General features: G+C 37.2%; 1 protein-coding gene across 1 annotated transcript in view; it reads left to right on the top strand.

Moving 5' to 3' along the window:
- Positions 1-16,809, top strand: part of luzp2 (leucine zipper protein 2) — a 227,077-nt gene extending 210,268 nt beyond the window's left edge. The window contains exon 12 of the mRNA XM_057833100.1: positions 11,664-16,809. Within this exon, the coding sequence (XP_057689083.1) occupies positions 11,664-11,777 (114 nt within the window). The 3' untranslated portion in view covers positions 11,778-16,809. The remainder of the gene's footprint in view (positions 1-11,663) is intronic.
- Positions 16,810-22,425: the final 5,616 nt, after the last annotated feature.

The following is a 22,425-nucleotide window of genomic DNA, read 5'->3' on the forward strand; positions in this document are numbered from 1 at the left end:
GGAAAATACTGGGGCAAATTTATATTAGTTGTGAGTTCCAATTTCTGCTCACAAAATGCTACTTCATGACCTGGATATTATATGGTGATAAATTGAATAATTAATTCTGCTGTCAGCTAAAAAATACTGCAGGCAATTTTTGCACACTCAGGTTCAAGTGCTCATACCAGTGAGCCCAACTGAGAGTGTCCAAAAAAAAAGTCTTGGCTAATGACCAACTGACATACTGTTGTATAATCCTCAAATCACTTAATTTGTTATTGCTGCTAGCAGAGGCGCAACCACTTACAGCTTTAAGTTGCTTTAACACTGGGTCATATATGTTAGGATTTATTTTCAGTTAATGTCGTTAATAAAATCACTATATAGTTTGGGTTGTTAAGATTGGATATTAAAGTTGCCTTTAATCTTTGGAAAAATGGTAACGTGATTGATGCAAAAAACAAAATACAGTGGTACCTAGACATACGATCACTTCGACACACGATCTTTTCGACATCCGACGTAAAATTTGACTCGCCATTTGTTTCTACATCCGACAACGTGCTCGAAATACGACGACATGACAGAACCGCAGATGGACGCATGGTGAATTTTTTCACAGTCCTCCTCTAACCACCGTTCACCAGTCTTTATAATTTAAGGTGACAATTATTATTGTGGTAACATCGCCAAAGAAATCGCTAGCTTCATCAGGTTTTTATCATTTATTTCAGAACTTGTCCAACACAAAACGCCCACTGTCAGCCGCATTTGACGGTGTTCTCAACAAAACATTAAAAGTGAACGTAAATTCTGAACTGCACCGCTCCCTCTCTCTGTCAAGTCAGCTACGCGGTGCGTTCAGGTACAGCAAAAAACATCTGTCACATTAGAACCCAATTCGTTATATTATAACAGGAATTATTAGCATTATTATTCCTATTTTTACTTATAATTTATTTGTTTTGCTGTGTGTAATTACCATTTGTAATAGTACCAGCAGTATTTATTAAGGATTTAATGTAGGTTTTTGGGCTGTGGAACGAATTAATGGAATTATAATTTATTCTTATGTGAAAATCCTGCTCGACATACGACTATTTCGACTAACAAAAAAGGTCCTGGAACGAATGAACTTATGTAGAGGTACCACTGCATATGGCACGGTGTCAGACTGATTCACACCCTAGTGCCACAGATTTACTCTGAAAAGTTTTCCTTTTCCCATGCTTGTGTTGGTTCCCTCAGAGTACTTGCATTCCAGTAGCCTGCGTCTCAATTTAAATGTAGACCCAATTTGTAGCTGTGAATGGATGCCTATCCAGAGTATTAATAAGTTGCAATTGGCTGGCAACTAGCCCAGGGTGTACCCTGCCTCTCACCCCAAGGTCAGCTGGGATATGCTCCAGGTTGACCTAATGAGAGTAAGCAGTGTAGTAAATGAAAAAATGTATGGGGGGGAAAAAAACAACAACAAAATGTATGTGTTTTTGGATGTATATATGTATGCACATAGTTTGTTTGTTTGTTTGTTTGTTTGTTTTATATAATTATAGTTCGTTATAAAGGAACCTGGGAGGGTGGTAAAAGAGGTGAAGGTTAATGACCATAGAACTGTAAAAAATAAACTATAATCTAGGTTTATACGATAAACCATAACATTCTTTCCCATCATATCTCAGAATTGCATCACACCTGCCTGGAGTTGGCAGATAGTGCAATGAAACAACACACCTCATTTGAATTCAGTACAATCATGTCATACTGAGAACTTGTCATGCATTCCAAATGAATTTATTCCACTTTTGACACCTGCTATTTGCGGAAGAATACGCCAACATCTTACAAAGGAAACAATTCTGTCTTGTGTTGTGGTTATTATTATAATTTTTTAAATTACATTATAGTATGTCCTTAATTTTAGCCATAGCATTCGCTTTTTAAGCCTGTCCTTTTCAGCTGCTTGGACTTGGAGAGCGTTTTTAATGTGCCACATGGGAATTAGGTGTAGTCCCAATAGTGTGCTTTTTAATTCAGTGTAAGCAGCAGACATAAAAGAATTTCGGGGGGAGACAAAGAAAGGAAAAACAAGCAGAACAAAAAAAAATATTACGCATGATACTTATTGTACATAGCGATGCTATCGTAATCCGACAATTTTTAACCACAGGGCACCATTTGGGGGAGCACCCTGCAACTGAAGGATGAGAGTTATTTGCATTCTTGCCAGTGGCACTGTGAAAGCACGACCTTACAGTTTTAAGATCGATTGTTCAATCCTGTTCTCTGGCCAGTCTGTTTAGTGCTTGCACGTTCTCCCCATGCTTGAATGGATTTTCTCCGGGTTCTCTGGTTTCCTCCCACACCTCGTGTTAGGCTAATTGAATGCTCTAAATTGTCTGCAGGTGTGGATATGAGTCTGAGGCCATGTCCACACGTAGCAGGTTATTTGGCAAAAAGAAGACATTTTTCTACGGTTTGGCCTATCATCCACACGCACATTTAAACCAGGGTTCTTTAGAACGACGAGGAAAGTGAAGAAGTGCGAAGTGCGAATTCTGCGTTTGTGGCGCCATCACGTGGACACTGATAATCAAAGATTTAACTGTGGAAACGTCACTGACTGCGACAAACTTTGTCCTCACGTCATACATGAAACCAATGTTTACATTTGGAGTAAATTAAACACGCGCTTTTTTGCTTCATTTTTTTTTTTTTCACAAACTATTGCTGTGCTTCTTACTGAAGAATTGGTATGATAGACAATGTACTTAACCCTTTAATGCCAGCAATATGAAGCAATTATCAGAGAATCCCAAAATTTGAAAAATAAGGTCCTAATGAAACCTTTTTTTCAAATTTGTAAAAAGAAAAGTCAAAATGAATATGTGTAATAAGCGCTCAAATATCTATAATCCTTGCTAAATCCTGTTTGTTTGTTTTTTTCATGGAACCTGCAGATGCATGTGTTGACTTGCATCCATCATTTTTTTTTCAAAAATAAATGTCAAAATTCTGAATTAGTCTCAAAATCATGAAATTTTAGTTGTATCAAATGTGATACATTTGGCAATATAGGAAATGAATGAAAGCGGTTGGCTGTGGAAGTCTTTTTTATTTATTTATTTTTTTTGGTCAGAGTGTGACCTTGCATCTTCCCCTGGGATAGGCTCTAGCACCCCCATGTCTTCAGGAGCAAAGCCGCTCAGGAAGATGGTTAAATTGCATTGTTGCCTCTAGTCAGTCGTTGATGATCTATGATAATTGTTTACTTTTGTGTGTGTGTGTGGGGGGGGGGGGGAACATGTTGAAGACTCAACATGACAAAAGTCAAAAGTTTGGACCCACCTCATCATTTTTGTGTTTTATATATTTTCACTACTATTGTAAATGCTCACTTAAGACATCAAAACTATGAACGAACATGAGGAATCATGTACTTGGCAAAAAAAAAAAAAAAAAGCGAAATAACTGAAAACAGGTTTTATATTCTACATTCTTCAAAGTATCCACCCTTGCGGTGTCTCCAAATCTTTGGCCTATACTGTGTATATATACATCTTGACACTGTTCGTGTTCAATCCTCGGTTCAAGCTCAGTTGTTGTTGGTAGTGTTTCAAAGCTTAGGTTTAAAGAAATTCTAAATATCCATCTTGCCTCCTCAGGTGTAGTTTTGGCTAAGAAAAGCAAAGGACAGTTTCTAAGGTGCTATTCACATGATCTGTTCGAAAAATGACGGACGTCACGCAACTCAGACAGCACGCAGGTCAGGGTGGTGGTAGATCACCCCCCTCTCATCATCTCTTGAGAACCTAACTTGCTTAAAACTCGCCTCTATTTTGGGGGATTAAAAATACATTGACACTCACACCTAGGAGAAAAAAACCCTATTGAAGAGGGTCCTACAAAAAAGGGGGCGCTACTCAGCGGTGCAGCCATGCCGTTATTCAAAACCAAAATGAATCTTCTAATTGGGCCATTTCGACCAAGTGTGCCAAATTTTGTGGCTCTATAAGCTAAATCAATGAAAAAAAATCTATTTCCTTTTTATGGCGAACAAAGGGTCGTCATGGCAACAGAGACATGTGGACATGGGCCTTAAAATGTAGTATTGTAAATGGTCCTGTAACTACGAAGACCAACCTGTTAAGAATTGGACATGTATAAGTAAAATGAGTGACTTTCTGTTGCCGCTAGTTGACGATGTTGGATTGATGCAAATGACCCCTACAGGACCCTTCAGGGTACGACTCTCACCATGCACGGGAAGTTTGGTGCAGATAGTTAGTGTAGATGGTGAGCCAAATGGTGATGGTCATTTTCACTTTCCTGTTTGGTCCCCTCCGCTTCAACGAAACCTCAATATTTTAAATCAAACATCTGAACACATGTCTTAAGGCTCCCCTGATGCAGATTTGAGGTCAATTGATTTTTTTCCCTTGGAGGAGGAGCCTGTCTCGGAAAAAAGGGCGTTTCCTGTTTCCAATAGGGGGCGCCAGGCCTAATGGGTAATATTTCAATGCAGTCGTGTTCAGGCTGGGATACCTCTCATACATGCCAGATATGAAAAAGACTGAACTTGCATCAGGGAGTTATGTATTAGTCATTTACTGAATTTGTCGTGTTGCCAAAAAATGGCCGACTTTGGCACCCTGCCCAGGTCAAGCCCGTGAATGAAACCATTTTGATAATTTAAAATTTCATAATTCACATGAACAGTCTCACCAATTTTGAGGACGATCCATTTAACTCCCTAGGTGACAAGGTCAAAGGTACACCCTGTAAATCCATAAAAATGTAGCATTCATTGCATTTTCTGCTGGGTTTGGAACATGGGTCCAAGAGACTTTTTGGAGCAGTTTTGCACAAGTTATCGACTCCCCAAATTTAATCGCTTTGCGTTGAAAAAAACCTAATAGGGGCGGCCATTTTTAAAAATTCAAGGGGGCGCCACTGAGCCATTTTGTTACATTTTTTTCGCAATGTTGCAAATGTATTGAAATTTACGCAAAGCCGCATGTAAGTGCAAAGGTTTCGAGCATGTTCAGGCCTCCAAATTGGCCATTTTCATTTGCCATAGGAAGAAAAAAAATAATCCATTGCATTCCAATAGGGCTCTCGCGAAAGTTGGTGCTCGGGCCCTAATAAAATAACACAATGGCAAATCTCTAAACACTATGACGAAATGAAACAAAAAAAAATTTAACAAACATCTAAATGTCTTGTCATTTTCCATTTCGTATTGCTTTCTGATTTGTCGTTGTGTTAAGTAATTTGTCGTTGGGTTTTTTGTTTTGCCAGTTTATATATATATATATATATATATATATATATATATATATATATAATGTGTGTGTGTGTTTTGTGATTTGCATTTGTCATTTTTTGTCTTTTTTTCTTATTTTCCATTGTGTTTTGTGATTTGCAGTTGTTTGTATGATGGATGTACAGTACTTACACCAATGCACTGAATATACAGTGTTGGGCTATTACACAACCTCAGGTGGTCAAAAATTTAATGACATAGGTTTTTTAGTGAGAAAGTATCCCACTGGCTTGTAACAATATCAGCGGGAATTGTAATACCACCGAAATTTTGTACAGGAAATGCTTAATGCATACCCATTCATTTAGTCAATTGTACTTTACATGTAAAAAGTGTGACATTTTTAAAGCAGGTGTTCTGAGACATATTTATTTATAATTACAATAATAAATCCAAATAACTTTCCTTCTTTCTATTTTGTTCTTTCTGCGCAGTATCACAAAGACATTAATTTTGAGGTAAACATTTTGATTAGTAGTGATTTGCATTTGGGTCTCAGTGGGTGAGCCTGCATCACTATGTCCAATATTCCTGTCACATTTCTACCTTCATTATGTGTTCTCATGTTCACTCAGAAATTCAGTGTCGCCTCCCCTGTTGTGCAGATGTTTTATGGAACAAAAAATAGTATTCTGAAAATCAGAATAATAAAGCAGAATCTGGTCTGTTCAATATAATATGTCCTTTTCTATTCACACATGCCTTGCAGCTGTCTGATCACATGAGCTGGCTCTCACCAAGTGTAGCTTTAACATCAACCATTTCACATCTTAAGAAACTTGCACAAGATACCATATTTCAGTAAAATTTTGTGAAATATCAGCAAAACTGAAGAATAACAGCTTATTTGGGGCTGCTTCATTCACAGTACAGACAGTACCTTACATAAAGACAGTACACTGTACTTTTTATGCTTTCAACATTTAGCTAGGAAAACAAGAAGTGACATCTTTTTTCATTTTAATGTACTGGGACTTGCAGAAGGCATGGCAGATAAGGGGCTTGCACATTTCTGGGGTTGGCGGTCCGAATTAAGGCTCCTGCCTACGGGGTCTTGGCTCAAATCTTCTATTGTGGAGTTTGCTTGTTCACTGTGTGCTTGTTTTGGTTTGCACTGTGTAAGCCCACGTCTTGCCTTATTCAAAAAACATGTTTTTTTAGGTTAATTGCAGACTCTAAATTGTCGGAAGGTATAAATGTGAGTGGTCTAAATGTGTATATACTGTAGGTATTGATATGAGAACTGGTTCTCTATATGTGACCTGAAGAAAAATAAGTCGCACAGATAGACTCCGAGATAACAGGTAATATTGTTTCATTAGGAAAATATTTTCAAAATTAAAATGAGCTTTCCATTGGAATGATTAAAGAAAAAAAAAAAAAAAAAAAAAGTTATATATTTGTAAAATTGGCAAAATATAATTGCGATTTGAGCATGTTTTATTTATTTATTTATTTTATTTTTTTAAGCCTCGTCACTCAAGTTTCATCCCGTGAGATTTTAGCAAAGGTAGCTGGATATCCAAAAACTGTTCGATGTATAAGAGAAGTGATCATGTACGTCACACATTCTGTGACAACTAAATTTGAAAAACGTGATTCCATTGCGCTCTTGCGATTTATATATTTTAATACTGAAGCAAATAAAAAAAAAAAAAACAGAAAAACCTTAATAAAATGTACATTTTTTGCAATATTTAAATATTAAATCTAAACTACAGTATTAGTGTAAATTTGTAATACACATAACCTCTTTATCTGCTTAAATTTCATGATATCCTTCGATATCAAAGTAATGTAACAATCGAAAAGTACATACCTGTCTATTTATTGTGGCATTCAAATATGTTAAGCAATTCTTCCTCCAGCTATTGCACTAGACTGTTATTAGAATATAAAAAAGTAAATTTAGTACAATATGAACCATACTTTAACTGTATGCATTTCCCTATACAAGATTGTTGAAGCATGCGATCAAAAAAAATAAATAAATAAATTTAAAAAAAGCAAATACTTGTAGAACTATCATAATCAATCAATGTCATTGCTACAAGTATCTGAACTCTTTTCCTGTGTGGAGTTGTTGTAGTCGTTTTTTTTTCTTCCTCTTACATCCCTAAAAATTGTCTGCTTCTCGCCCAAGTCAGCTGGGATAGGCTCCAGCACACACACAAATCTAATGAGCACAAGTAGTACAGAATGTGGATAGATGGCTGTATAAAAGGACGAGATAGAAGATGGCAGTGTGACGGAAAGGAATTTACACCCATCTCAAATCGGGGGAAAAAGGTGAAATGATGACATTACATTAAAAGTTCAAATAAGTTAGATGGAATAATTGAAGCAAAGTATGCTGATTAAGATTATGTCTTTCAAATCCATTAAAACCATACAATGATTTTTTAAAAACTTGTTATGCAGAGCACAGGTCTCACAAATTACACATCCCATAATGTAGCATAATAGCTCTTTACTGAATGCTAATAATTCCAAAGCTCTGTCTAGAAGTGTCTTAATGCTGTGTATCGTTATCACCATATACATGCGTGACCTGCTTTTTCTAAGATCAATATTGTATTAATTTATGCTGGATTTTCCTGCATGCTCAGTGGCATTTTGCAAATACAGTTCATGTGCAATGTTACAAACAAAATGACAGCAAAGCAAATGAGTGATAGTAGTGTTCTTCATACTGATAGAGCCACTGATGGTTGTCGGTTTGATTCCATTAATGTATTATCACAATATCGCATTGTCATATTGCCAGAGAAGGGTAGTAACGCTTACATTTACTCTGTAACATTCATTGAGTAAGTTTTGAGGGAAAATGTACTACGAGGAGTAGTTTTACCACGCCATATTTTTTACTTGAGTAGATTTGTAAAGAAGAAACGCTACTCTTACTCCTCTACTTTGGGCCACACTAGTCGTTGCATTTTTCCTCTTTATTCTACATATTATATTTGACTTTTTTTTTTTTTGCCAGCGATGACAACAGTAGCGTTACCAGTTTCACCAACGAGACGTGGCAGCAATAATCACATGACTCCATAAATTACCAATCAGACTCAAGCTTGCCGTTCTATGATCACGCTGACCTGTTCAATCACGTGGCGTCTTAAAAGCACCCTGAAAAATTATGTATTTGACATAGAGCACATAATAATAGGAATAATAAGGAACTATTCAAACTAAGAACTATTTTCTCCGCTAGAGTGCACTCATGCTCTTTGGACGAATGTAGCTTCACTTCTGTTGATTTTTTTTCTCTCACCGTAATTTGAAACTTTTTTTTTCTTATTTCTTTGGCTTAATGTGGTTATGTAATAGGTTATAGTACAGTATAATAATAACAGCTCGTATATACAGTGGGGCAAATAAGTATTTAGTCAACCACCAATTGTGCAAGTTCTTCTACTTGAACACATTAGAGAGGCCTGTAATAGTCAACATGGGTAAACCTCAACCATGACAGACAGAATGTGGGGGGGAAAAAAAACAGAAAATCACATTGTTTGATTTTTAAAGAATTTATTTCCAAATTAGAGTGGAAAATAAGTATTTGTTCACCTACAAACAAGCAAGATTTCTGGCTGTCAAAGAGGTCTAACTTCCTCTAACGAGGTCTAACGAGGCTCCACTCGTTACCTGTATTAATGGCACCTGTTTTAATTCATTATCGGTATAAGAGACACCTGTCCACAATCTCAGTTAGTCACACTCCAAACTCCACTATGGCCAAGACCAAAGAGCTGTCGAAGGACACCAGAGACAATTGTAGACCTGCACCAGGCTGGGAAGACTGAATCTGCAATAAGTAAAACGCTTGGTGTCAAGGTCCTGGAGTGGCCTAGCCAGTTTCCAGATCTCAACCCCACAGAAAATCTGTGGAGAGAGTTGAAAGTCTGTGGTGCCCAACAACAGCCCCAAAACATCACTGCTCTATTGGAGATCTGCATGGAGGAATGGGCCGAAATACCAGCAACAGTGTGTGAAGCACTTGTGAAGAGTTACAGAAAACGTTTGGTATTGACCAAATACTTATTTTCCACCATGATTTGCAAATACATTCTCAAATCAAACAATGGTATTTTCTGTGTTTTTTCCCACATTCTGTCTCTCATGGTTGAGGTTTACCCATGTTGACAATTACAGGCCTCTCTAATATTTTCAAGTGGGAGAACTTGCACAATTAGTGGTTGACAAAATATTTATTTGCCCTACCTTATATCTTATATATATATACTGTAATTTTCAGACTAAAAACTGCTACTTTTTTCTTTCATCTTGATTCTTTTGGCTTATAGTCCAGTGTGGCTTATTTGTTGATTTATTTGGGTTACACTTTATTGACAGCGGCGTCATAAGACTATCATAAGACCGTCGTAATTATGACATGACACTATCATGGGCATTACTGAATGCTTATGACAGATATCATTAAGTGTCATCCGGCAAATTATGTTACTAACTCCATTTCAGTCCAACTTGGATCTTCTACATCCATTCAAAAGGACATACAGAAATTATCCGGATGGCACAAAATGACATCTGTTATAAGAATTTATTAATGCTAAGGACAGTTTCATGTCATAATTATGATTGTGTAATGACAGTCTTATGGCACCACTGTCAAATGTGTTGTTACCAAATACTACAGCTAGGAATTAATGAAACAACTGTACAACAGCAACTGAAGAAATTATTAGCACACAACACTAATTTTGACTATTATTTACATCTGTAGCGCCGCAGGGCATGCTAAGAGGCATGTTGGACAAAGACAGTATTGACAGAAGGTGGCAGCAGAGGTTGACTGTCTCCCCCAAATGAGACAGTGATGGCCAAATGAAGCTTCTTGAGGCAATGAAGATTTGGAGCCAATTGGTTCAAAGCTTCATGGTTGTTCATTTGGTCTTATGACAGTCGTATGATGCCGCTGTCAAATAAAGTTTTACCAGTTAATATCTTTTTGTGTAAATATCCCATAAAACAGTGAGGACAGCTACGGCTTATAGTCCAGTGCCGCTTATCTATGAACAAATACAATTTTTGTGCCAAATTTGGTGGATGGCGGCTTATAGTCAGGTGAGCCTTATAGTGCAAAAATTACGGTAGTGTAAAATCAAATATCGTAATCAGCTACTCACAATGTTACTCATGACTTGAAAATTTTTTTCACCACATACCTTTTTACTTGTACTTGAGTACATTTTTTGGATGACTACTTTTACTTGGTTAATACTATTTTGAAGTCACGCTACTCTTACTTGAGTACAATTTTTGGCTACTCTGCCCCAATCTACATATTTCCAAAATGGATGGCAATGAAATAAAAATTTGCCTTGGATTTTTTTTTTTTTAATATATATATATATATATATATATATTTTCAATCTTTTACTTATTTCATCGATTAATAATATGTCAGCTTTCGTAACTTTTTTTGAAATAAGATTTTTTTTTTTTTCACTTAAATTTAGATTCAAAAGGCTTTGTGTTTTAGTCTCTGCAGTTGTGTGTTCTTAGTCTTCTCCAAACGCAATTGTGTTTGACAACAATGTTTTAGTGTCTTTTGTGATGGTGAGTGGTATATAAATAAATCATTTGCACTATCAAGGCATTTCCCAAAGTGACATCAGCGAGTGTATGACAGGAGCACAGTGAAATGCTTTCTCAGTTTATGTATGTGCTCTATTGCTTAAAAATCCAAAATTCAGGCATTGACTAAAACACCAAGAGTACCAATGAAAATTTAATTTGACCATTTACAGTATATTACAATATAAGATAAAAGAAAGACTGCATTGTACTCAATAATGAAAAAAACTACTGTGACTGTCAATTCCGTTCATCAAAGAATGGCGGGGGTTTTCATCCCACATGGTGGTTAATGGCATACATTATGCATTCCTCATTCACTATTTTTTTCTGGAATAAAAAAAAAAAAGAATCCATCAGGTTTTTTTTTTTTTTTTTGTCTCTAATGTAGCTTGATACCGGAAACAAAATCTCAACTATATCACCTGAGGCATTATCAAGCCAGTAAGGTTAGCTGTAAAAACTGAATATATGAGTGAATGTGTGAAAGTGATCTATTGCATATCAGTTTTTCACCAATAAATCTTCAGAGAGGACGTATAATATGCAGTAAAGCCCCCGTCAAATAATAAAAATCGATATATTTTTTTTACTATTAGCATTCGATTCTGAATGCACCATTTCTTGACAATATGAGAAATTGATGAGCATTAACCACACATGTCAGTCAAATTATAGACAACTGTATGCCTGCAATGAAATATGACTGTGGCTGCCTCGTTTATTATTCATGTTTATCTTTTGAACCTCACAGCAAAGAAGCCAAGGGCAGCCCGGGAGCTCGGAAAGCACTGGAAAGCACCCAGACGACAGCGAGAACGAAGGGCAAAGCAGCAGCAGAAAGATAAAGCCCCAAAACTACGACTGAATGGACAGCGTATCATGAAACATACAAATCTCTGCATTCCTGCGACAATATTTCAATGAGCACACACATCTGACGCACATCCACAAAAACGTGCGTCCACACGCCCACACACAGACTGACATGCATACACACGCACAAACACATTCTGTATCAGCATTGCTTGCAAAAGCTAAGACACTGGAAATGTCAACACAAAATCATGGCATGCATTATACAGTTTTATTTTGAGGGTAGCAATGGCACTGATAACTTGTTTCATGATAGTTCATTTAATCTTTACTTATCTGAGTTTTATTCTTTGTGAGGATACAGCTTACTAATGTGTGATCTTTCTAGAAAAATCCCTTTGCACTTGTTAGGTCTGGACACAGTATAGTGTGGTAAGTAAATGAATTTACAGGTGCCTGTTCCACACGGTATGATTTTTGCAGTCTTTATGTCTTTTTTGTTTTTTTTGTTTTCCCTCGAATGTTCTCAATGGGGATGAAGCGAAGTTGAATCTTCAATGATTTGAACGCAGTGTCATTGCATCATTAGTAAGGCTCCACCACAGGTAGTTGTTGTGACATTGAGCCAAAATATTTAAGTCACATAGTGCTGTTTATGTTGGAAAAAATAAATAAATAAACAAAAAAAATGAAAGTATGACCAAATGGAGCTCAATGTGAGTCGCATCATTAAAAATGCAAGTTTACATACGCAGTTTGCTAATGATAGTGGCTGTGACAATGGTATTCATGTCATTTTATGTGTGTTTCTGTTATTTGTTTTTCTGTCAGCGATCGTTGAGTCAAACCTGTGAAATGACTTTCTCTAAATTTGGGACACTGCTTGATATTTTTCGCAGCCCTTATTTTGTTACAAGACTGCATCTTTCATCAGAAAAGGTCAAAATTGTACAGTGCCTACCAGGCTTCAATACAAAAAAGGGAAAAAAATTCTAGTTCTAAAACTACTACCAAATTTAGACTATTGTTTGTCACTCATAAGTAGCAGGTTAATTTACTTCTCCGCATTTTGGAATATTAAGGCTCAGTTGGCTGGCCAACTGTTTAACATTTAATCTTTCTGCACTCTTTCTGCCTTTACCACTCCTGAGGCAACGAGCCAAAGACTCACAATGGGTCGTCTCCCTGAGAATGTGCCATGCACTGAGTAGTAACTCCTAGCTACATGTATCTGTGTTCTCTGACCTTTATGTGTACTTTCAATGAAGTGTAATTTTCAGTACATTTGTGAAGAATAAATGGTTATTTGTGGGGAAAAATAACTTGTCAGTATGTTTATGATCAACTGAGCAAAAGGTTGCCAAATGTGCAAACGTGCCCTCTGAGGTTTTAATTAATCTTGCACATTATAACAGAGGTTCACATTAAAGCTGATGTTTACGATTTTCTGAAGACATAAATATTCCCCTCACAGGTTCACTGTAGTTGTCAAGGGTTTTTCGAATATTAAATAAACGAAAGGAGTCATCAAGAATGTTTCTGCTTATTTAGATGCAGGTGTTAGAACTGCGGTGGTCATGACAAAAGTCTGTTTTATATGCAACCCCTGAAAGCCAGTGGAGTTTGGGCTTTGTATAAAAAGTAAATGAAGCTGAATATAATTATTTGCAAATCTTTATCAACCTTGAAGTCAATCAAACACAAGATCCTTAATGTTCAAACAAAAAATGTCATCCACAATCCAAGTTAAAACTCATAGCATAAAAGCAAAGACCTATCAAATTACACCCAGTAACGCCACCGGCTTCCCTGAGCTCAAGCTCATCTGAGATGGATTGTCCCAATTCAGAAACATTGGCTGTGGTAAAACGAATCCATATTTCAACAGTGTTGGTAATCTTACTTTAAAAAATAAATAATAGTTACAAATTAACTTCTCTCAAAAAGTAATTAAATTAGTAACTCATTCCCTCATTGTAACGCTGTGTACATGCATCTCCTGATCAATATCATACGCCCTCCTCAGGTGATCCAACCGGGGTTGATCAGACCCCAGCTTGTGTCCAGATGGCTAGGAACCATGACACCATGACTCCTCTCTTGAGCCACATCCATCTTGAGGCTCTCTCTGCCACATCGGTTATACTGTGAATGGTTCTCCTCTTTTTCTCTCCCTCGATGCTTAAAATATTGAAGGCCTTGGCTAGAGAACGGGCTGCGAAACCTCTACATCCGACTTCAACTGGGAGACATTTTGCTCTTCAGCTTTCTGGCAGTCACGAACTAAACCCACGTACTTGGAGAGTTTCCTCTCAGAGGCTTCATACAATCGATCTTACCTTGGGGCCGTTAACTACAGCAAAACCACTTGATTGGTGGACTCAGACATGAGGACAATGTCTGGCCGCAGTATGGTGACAGCGATGTGACTGGGGAACTTCAGTTGTCGACCGAGGTCAACCAGTAAATGCCAGTCTCTTGCCGAAGCCAGATTGCCAGCAGATGTTCTTCAAGCAGGGGCTGCCTTCTCCCCAGCTTTGACAAAGATGATGTTTTTCCTTGAGGGTCGAGCCTGCTTTTCCCACTCAAATCCAGTGCTGATAATTTTAGCAATGGTTTTAAGGACTTGGTCGTGCGTCAAACGGTACCTTCCATCACCAAGTGCCTTGGTGCAGGCGTATGGGGATATGCTCCAGACTTCCTTGCTTAGAACACAAGGTGCAAGCTGCAAAAGTAATTACCATAATTTCCCGAATTTAAGGCGCACCCGTGTATAACGCGCAACCCAAATTTACTTGTAAAATGTAGGGGAAATTATTGTACTGTGTATAATGCGCACCCTAATTTTAGCACCAATACATAGAATACAAGAAAACAGAGCTCGTCTACAGATAAAGAAATGTCATTTTACTGACTGGTGAAGCACAGCACCAGCATAGCACATTGGTAGTTCAAAACATTACTGTAAACTGACAATATGTACGGTAATAATATGATCTGACTTCTTCAATTTACCAGAATCCAGGAGAAAACAAAACAGATGTGACTTTTCTTTTAAAGGCTGCTGTATAACGTGCTCGTTTCATCATTATGAATAAATGTTTCTTCCATGGATTGATACGGTAAAATGAAAGTGAGAACGTAAGTCGGAAATCGGAAAGAGCGCATCGAGGTACACCAGACTGCAACAATAGGAACTATTGTTATTTGGGTTTGAGTTTCCTGAGGGACAGATATAGTTGACGGACACAGGAAGTCTGTGTTGTGTCACGTTTGTTATGGTCCGAGTTGCGGAGCTGCAATAAACGTTGACTTAAATGAGTTCAAGAAACTAAATTCTGTGCTTTTTGAAGAGTGAAGAAAGCAGAATTTAACACAGACGAAATCATTCGACCAATCAGAGTGAAGTATTACCGAAACAAAATGGTGATGTCACGTACCGTAATGGTCGGCAACGGATCGCCGCATACGTTTCTTCAACACAACATGGCCGTGTCAATAAAAAAAAAAAAAAACGGTCTTTTTATATATATTTATATTATGCCTGTCAACAATAACGCGTTAACGACCATGATTAATCTGGAAATATTAACGCATAAAAAAAAAAAAAAAACGCAATTTACCGCTCAGACTAAGTTTGGCCACAACTGCCTCCCGTAGTCCCACACGGTGATGTTTACATTCTCCGCGCGGCAATGCCGTTGTAGGTTCACTATCTTCTTCCCCTCACTATCCACTCGCTCTCGCTATATGATTGGCCGAAGAGTCGAAATGCTCTCCCGTGATTGGCTGAAGAGTCGAAATGCTCTCCCGTGAAATGCCTGTTTAAAAATGTTCCCGTTGTTACTTCTTGCGTTCGCTTAAAAGTGCTCATTTAAAAAGGAAAATCGATGGATGATACTACACACAGAGCGTATTATTAACAAATGCTAAAGTTGTATATTCATATAGCGAGAATAAGGAACGTCACTGACAAGCGCAGGCCCCCGCGAGTGGATAGTGAAGGGAATAGGATAGTGCGCCTACACCGGACAAAATGCAGCCAGCCACGATTAGTGAGGATGATGACCCAGGACTGCTCCATGGCAAATTCCGTTTTAAAAAGCTGCCTAATGGAAATCTGGATTAAACAAAAGTTGTGTGCACATACTGCTGTGATGAACTGTCCTTCCATCGAAGCACAACTAGCCTAAAGTACCGCCTTCGGGCAAAGCATATCTTCGCTAGTGTTAGCAATGACGCTAACACCGCAAACACAAGCCGCAGTCATCTAGCTACACTGGCAGAGTGCGGACTCGGACCTGTCAACAAAAGGACAACAAGCAGGTTGACTACTGCTATCGCTAGATGGGTAGCCAGAGACTGTAGACCCATTAACTTAGTCGAAGACAAGGGCCTTAAAAATCTCATCCAGATAGCATCGGGCGACCCAACATACAGAACACCTTCACGGGCAACTGTTGCCACAAAAATTCATGAACTTTTTGAAAATGAAAAGGCAACGAAGGTGGAGCAACTAGCCAGAGTTACGTTTGTTGCACTGACAGGAGACCACTGGACAAAAAAAAAGGGTATGACTGGCTAACTTAAGCAATGTTTCTAAACACCTTTACACACATTTTAGTGGAATGTTTTTCAGTTAAGTGTGAAAATTGACAAATCATAATTTTTTTTAAAAATCTCACACAGCTTTCAGGCCATTTAGTGTAAAACTGCAAATGCTGCATTTATTTGTGTGAAATGTTTAATTTAACAGACAAGTTGTTTACACATTTTTTGAAACACTAGCTACTGTTACTGTATTGTGCTTGTCTGCTCTTTAAGTTGGCTGTTAATTTTGGGCAATATGCCAAACGGTACTTGAGCCACATTGTTAGTCTGAAGCACTTTAATCTGTTAAGTTTTCTGTATAATACTGACAATTTATTTTATTTTATACGAGCTGAGTTGTTAAATAAAATTTTAAAACTCTATTTGGTTAAGTATTAATTCATTCATACGTCACACATTTCATCTGAAAACAAATTTTAAGTCAGTTATAGTATTTTCCTAGATTTTTTTTTTCCTGAAGAGCAACTTTATTCATCCCGAGGGAAATGTGATTAATCATGATTAATCACACAGTTGACATATGATTAACTAGATTACATTTTTGAATCATTTAACAACGCTAATATATATATATATAAGTTGATTTTGGGGAAAAAGAGTGCACGTTATATTCGGGAAATTACGGTAGTTACTCAGAAAAGTAACTGTTCTTACTTTTCATCTTCTACACGTTAGTACAGTATACATTCTATAACAACTTTCACATCATGGGTGTTTATATTAACTGACTGAAGAAGAAAAACACTATGTATAGTATTTTAAAACATTTGGTGTTTATTTGGATCAATTATATTACAGTCTTTTAAGAAAACACAAATATAAACTGACCATTAACCACCGCAAATCTCTTTGTTAGGCCTACTGCACAATAAACGGTACACTATCGTTAAATATTACGTAAAATAACAGTATCAAATACTGTATAATTCGAGTTTGAGCACGCCACCTTTGAAATTCCCTGGTCCGTCACCATTATCGCTGTCTTTTTGTTCATTTGCCAGAGCATGCATTGAAGCAGGGCATGATCCGCCCACCAAGCCAATCATCATCGCGTTTGCAACGGCTTCACCCCCCCCACACACACACACACACGCTCTGCTCTCTATAGGCAACCAGGCAGCTGATGTTTGACAAAATCAGACAACTCGCGCTTCATTGAAGCAAATTGTAGTAACACGCCCCTTTACAACTTCTGTAACAGTAACAGCTTTGAGAAGATTGGAAAATTAATTCGATTACTCAGTACTTTTAAAAAAAATACTGTTAGAATCGCTGTTTTCTTTAACCCCATTATTAACAACACTGCATTTCAAATTGTTTTTATAGGAATTATGGATGTTGGGTCCCTAGGACCAACGAGGAAAGTCCAAAGAGGAAAATGACCAACTTGGTTGATATACTGTATATTGACATATATGAACATAGTTAAAAAAGAACAAAATAACACACACAGTACCTGGGATGGTACTGTGGCGCATAAGTACTAATGGCATGGATTATACTTGCACACCTCAAATGTGCATTACATACAGGTACAGCGGTACTGCCTTTCAATCTTTTCTTTTTCAAGGATGGCGCTGCAAGATAATGTGATGCTGCATTGTACATGTGTTCCAACAACATGACTTAATACTATCAGTCTGTGAGCATGAGACTGAACTGCCAGCTTTTAAACTCCCATTGAAAATTTGAGACACATTACAAAGCGAAAAATATTACAATGGCGACAGCAACTCTTGAGTAATTAAAGTTGTATATCAAGCAAGAATTGGAAGAAATTCCAATTACAAAGCATCAACAATTACCTATCTCAGTTTCCAAACATATTAAGTGACATTAATAGGTTATGTGACACAGCGGTAAACCTGCCCTTGTTCTGCTCTTGTGTTTTTACATAACTAGCATTTACTATCATCTGCTGTCAAGCCAAGACACCCCTGTAGTTTGTCTCTTGAAATTAACAGACAGCTGAACCCCTTCATGTAACATTTGGTGTGGCCACAGGATGTGCCATTTTTAAAATGTCAGATGGCAGGTGTACCACATTTTTTCAAGGTCATAATCCTTTTGTGCAAAATGGAGTGACTCCTACAGGTTAGGTCAACATGTTGCAGTAGCTTAAAAAGCCCTCCAACCAGGATTTGGAGTGCCAAGGAGGATTCAAAAGATGTTGCTTTTCAACTAAATCCCTTTGATGGGAAAGAAAAAAAGATGATTGCAGCTCGGGGGTTTATCAAAGCAATGAGGTGTTATTTGTGTGCCATTTTGATTTTGCCACAGTCACACACAAATCTTGGAGTGCACTAACTATGACTTCATTTGAAGCTAAAATTCATTTCAAACTTAAGAGACCAATGAGAAATAATTCAAAAGGTATTGAAAAACAAAGGCAGTCTATAGAAACCATATTATCGGTTCTAATGTAATGGTTTATACTATACTGATGAAGCCTTGTCACCATAAAGCTATATATAGTAAGTGAACCCAAACGTGTATAACTGTACTATTTTAGTAAACCTTTAACATCCTATTTTGTCTGAATTTGCATGCCTTTGATGTTTATATTTCAAAGAAAAAAATGTTCACAATGGCCTGGTCAGGTCCCTTTTTTCGGGTCACCCTGACCTTCATGTCCAAATTGTTGTTTTTATCACTGACCAATTATAATCAACATTTTGGGCACAAAAAGATTAAAAAATTCCAAAATCTTGTCAAAATTTCTAATATTATGGCCCATTGACAACCAAACATGCTCGACGAACAATTTTGAAGCTTGATAATATTTATTGAAGTTATTAGGATTAAACATTCAACAGAAATTTTTTTTAAAAAAATAAGATTGGATTGTTTTATATTTAACAATTCAACGTAAACAGCATATATGTTTATGGGCGTTTTTGGCCTTTACACATGCTATGGTCAAATAAGTAGAGTAGACCAATTGCAACAGTGCAAAATATTGAGTATATATACATACATGTGTATATTCATATATATATATATATAACATCTAACAAAAAAAGGGTTTGGAGGATATCTCTTTGTAAGGTTAGGTATTATAATAATAATAATTAGAGGTGGAATTTTTGGGCACGTAACGATTCGATTATGATTACGATTCAGAGGCTACGATTTGATTATAAATCGATTATTGATGACCCCCCCAACCCCCCCCAAGCTATTAACTGCTTTTAATGTTTCGTACATTAGTTACAAAAATTGTTCAAAAAGCCTCTAAGGCTTAAATAAATGACTATTTCAGTATCACGTAACAGTTCAAAACAGTAAATAAAATACTCAAGTCTGCGCAATGCTGTCCGTTCCTCATTGCGTCCCGAAGACCGCGCTGACTGTGTTTTAGTTCCGCTTTACTTGACATATTTTTATAATCGGAATTTGGATGTTTGTGAATCGTTCTCGAATCTTCCACCGCCGAATCGAGAATAATCTAAGAATCGGAAATTTCGCACACCTCTAATAATAATAATACATTTTATTTCTAGAGCGCTTTTCAAGCCACACAGACACTTCACAAGATAGATGGAATCACTGTACGAACAAAATAATCATAAAAAAAAAAAAAAAAAAAAGATTAAAAATATAAAAGATTAAAAGCACAATAAAAGGACGTAAAGATATAACAGAGCTAGGGATCATGGTGGATAAGAAAGCGTGAACAGGTGTGTTTTGAGTCTGGATTTGAAAAGTGAAAGGTTAGATAAACTGCGAAAATCAGGGGGTAGGGAGTTCCAGAGCTGGAGGGCACACTGACTAAAAGCTCTAGAACCAAAGATGGAGAGACGGACACGCGGGACGGAAAGGGGGAGGATAGTGGAAAAGCGAAGTGGAAGGGGTAGATTGTTTAAACAGAGTAGAGCAGAGCTACATCACACAGCCCACTCTTTCACCGTTTGCGCTGTCAGCCTGTCACTCTTCCCAACTTGCCGACTCATCCGAAGAAAACAACGACAAATCTGGTCCTCGAGTTGATGAAATAATGCTTTAGCTTGTGCTAAATTATAGTTTTCCATCCATTCCTCACATTTCAAAGTTGCTCAATCCAACCGGCTGTAGCTAGCTACCTCGCCGACCTCTCCTTAGGTGGCGCCTCACTCAGCAATTTATTAAAAAGGTTCACATTACGTCCATCCTTCGTGACCTCACAATGGCTCCTGAGATATGTAGTCCTTCGTGGTGCTTTCAGTTTTGAAAAAGGACAAAAAATGATGGAAATATTGACACAAACACATGGTCCATGCAGCTTTTTAATGCTTATTTATGGAGGCACTAAAACTCAAATGATAATCTCCATACATTATCTCCTGTTTTACTTGGTCGTTTGACTTCAAGTAAAAACGGGTTTCAGCCTGAACTTCCGCACTTTCAAATGAGACCAACCAGTGGCATGTGGGTGAAAATAATCTTTGCAACACAGTGTGTATAATATCTTAGAAAATTAGCCACATTCCACAGTTTACTCAAAAATGAATGGATATAAATTAATATTGGTACATACACTGAACAAATGTTTGTTGCAAGTATAATAAACAATCCTGTATCCCTATCTTTAAGGTTTCATTAAAATAAAAAATGATGAGGGGGAAAAGGCTAATTCAAACCCATTCATCAAGCATTTCTTGCTGACCAGACTGTTTTCATGACCTTGCTCGAGGTATTTTCAGGCCATCCTGGCTTTCTTGTTTTTTGCGATTGTCAGCTGTTTTTTTTTTTTTTTTTTTTTTTTTTTTACCCTGCATTGGACTTCTCTTGAACATTTGAACTTTTTCACAAATCAAGGTTTCGTGGGCAGGGACAACACCATTAGCTGAACTAATTGATATCCAAAATTCATTTAAAGACATTTTAACTTCATCCAAAGAAACAATCAACGCTAATTACTGTACAGTACTGTATTTTCCAGACCTCTAACCCTGCCTATCAAGGGCTACAGACTACAGTATCATACAATATGTACATTAGACTGCGCATTATGGTATTTACTGTGACGAACGTCAAGAGGGCAATGTATGGATGTGATAAAAGAATAAAATAGTTCTGATTTGATACAAGGTTATCCTTGAAGGCAGCATTCTATATCATGAAATACAGGGGCATTGCATTAGACTGTTGTATTACTGACCTTATTTAGAGACCTAGCCATTACAGCATTGACAGGTTTGTGGCACAGCCTTTATCAAATAAGCTGTTTCAAGGTTTTACTGCCTCCGAAAAGAAAATCACCCAGAGTGTATAAGGCTGTTAATCAATACCAATGAGGCAAGTAATATACAGTACAAGGGACATCTTTATTTCATGGACATGCATACAGTGTGTCTGAGACTATAAAAGTAAAAGCCGTAATTTTATTGTCAATGTAAAGCACCAATATATGTTTTGTTCTTAAATTTACACTGACAGCCCACAATGTAGATGAGAGATTTCCAACAGGGTTTTGTGGTGGCACTCTAGTTTGCTGTAAAAGAAAAGTATCCAATACCAATCATTTTTTCAGAAAATCATTATTTATTACAAATATATGATTGTTCATTTATTAATCCAGGTGATATGAAGTGACAGGAAGAACAAGCAAATTCTGTGCTATAGAATCAATCAATCAATCAATCAACTTTATTTGTATAGCACATTTAAAAATCCGCCAAGGAGACCAAAGTGCTTTACATAGCAAAACACAGCAAAATAAGTCAACTTTGAAAGATAAAACAAACACATAAAATAAAATAAATAAAAGACGAGGTCATAAACTGTCATTGCACATTAAAAGCTGACGAAAAATAAAATGTTTTAAGACGTGATTTAAAATCCGTAAGTGAGGGGGCCTGTCCAATAGTAAGTGGTAATTGGTTCCACAGCCTGGGCGCCATCACCGCAAATGCACGGTCACCCCTAAGCTTCAGCCTTGATCTTGGGACTACTAGAAGCAGGTGGTCAGCTGATCTGAGGGTTCTGGTTGGACTGTAAGGCTGAAGCAGTTCTGACAAATATGGCGGCGCAAGATTATTCAAACATTTAAAAACAAATAATAATATCTTAAAATGTATTCGGTAATGTACCGGGAGCCAGTGAAGAGA

The sequence above is a fragment of the Corythoichthys intestinalis genome, chromosome 1 (genome assembly GCF_030265065.1).
Source record: "Corythoichthys intestinalis isolate RoL2023-P3 chromosome 1, ASM3026506v1, whole genome shotgun sequence".
Classification (NCBI taxonomy): Eukaryota; Metazoa; Chordata; class Actinopteri; order Syngnathiformes; family Syngnathidae; genus Corythoichthys; species Corythoichthys intestinalis.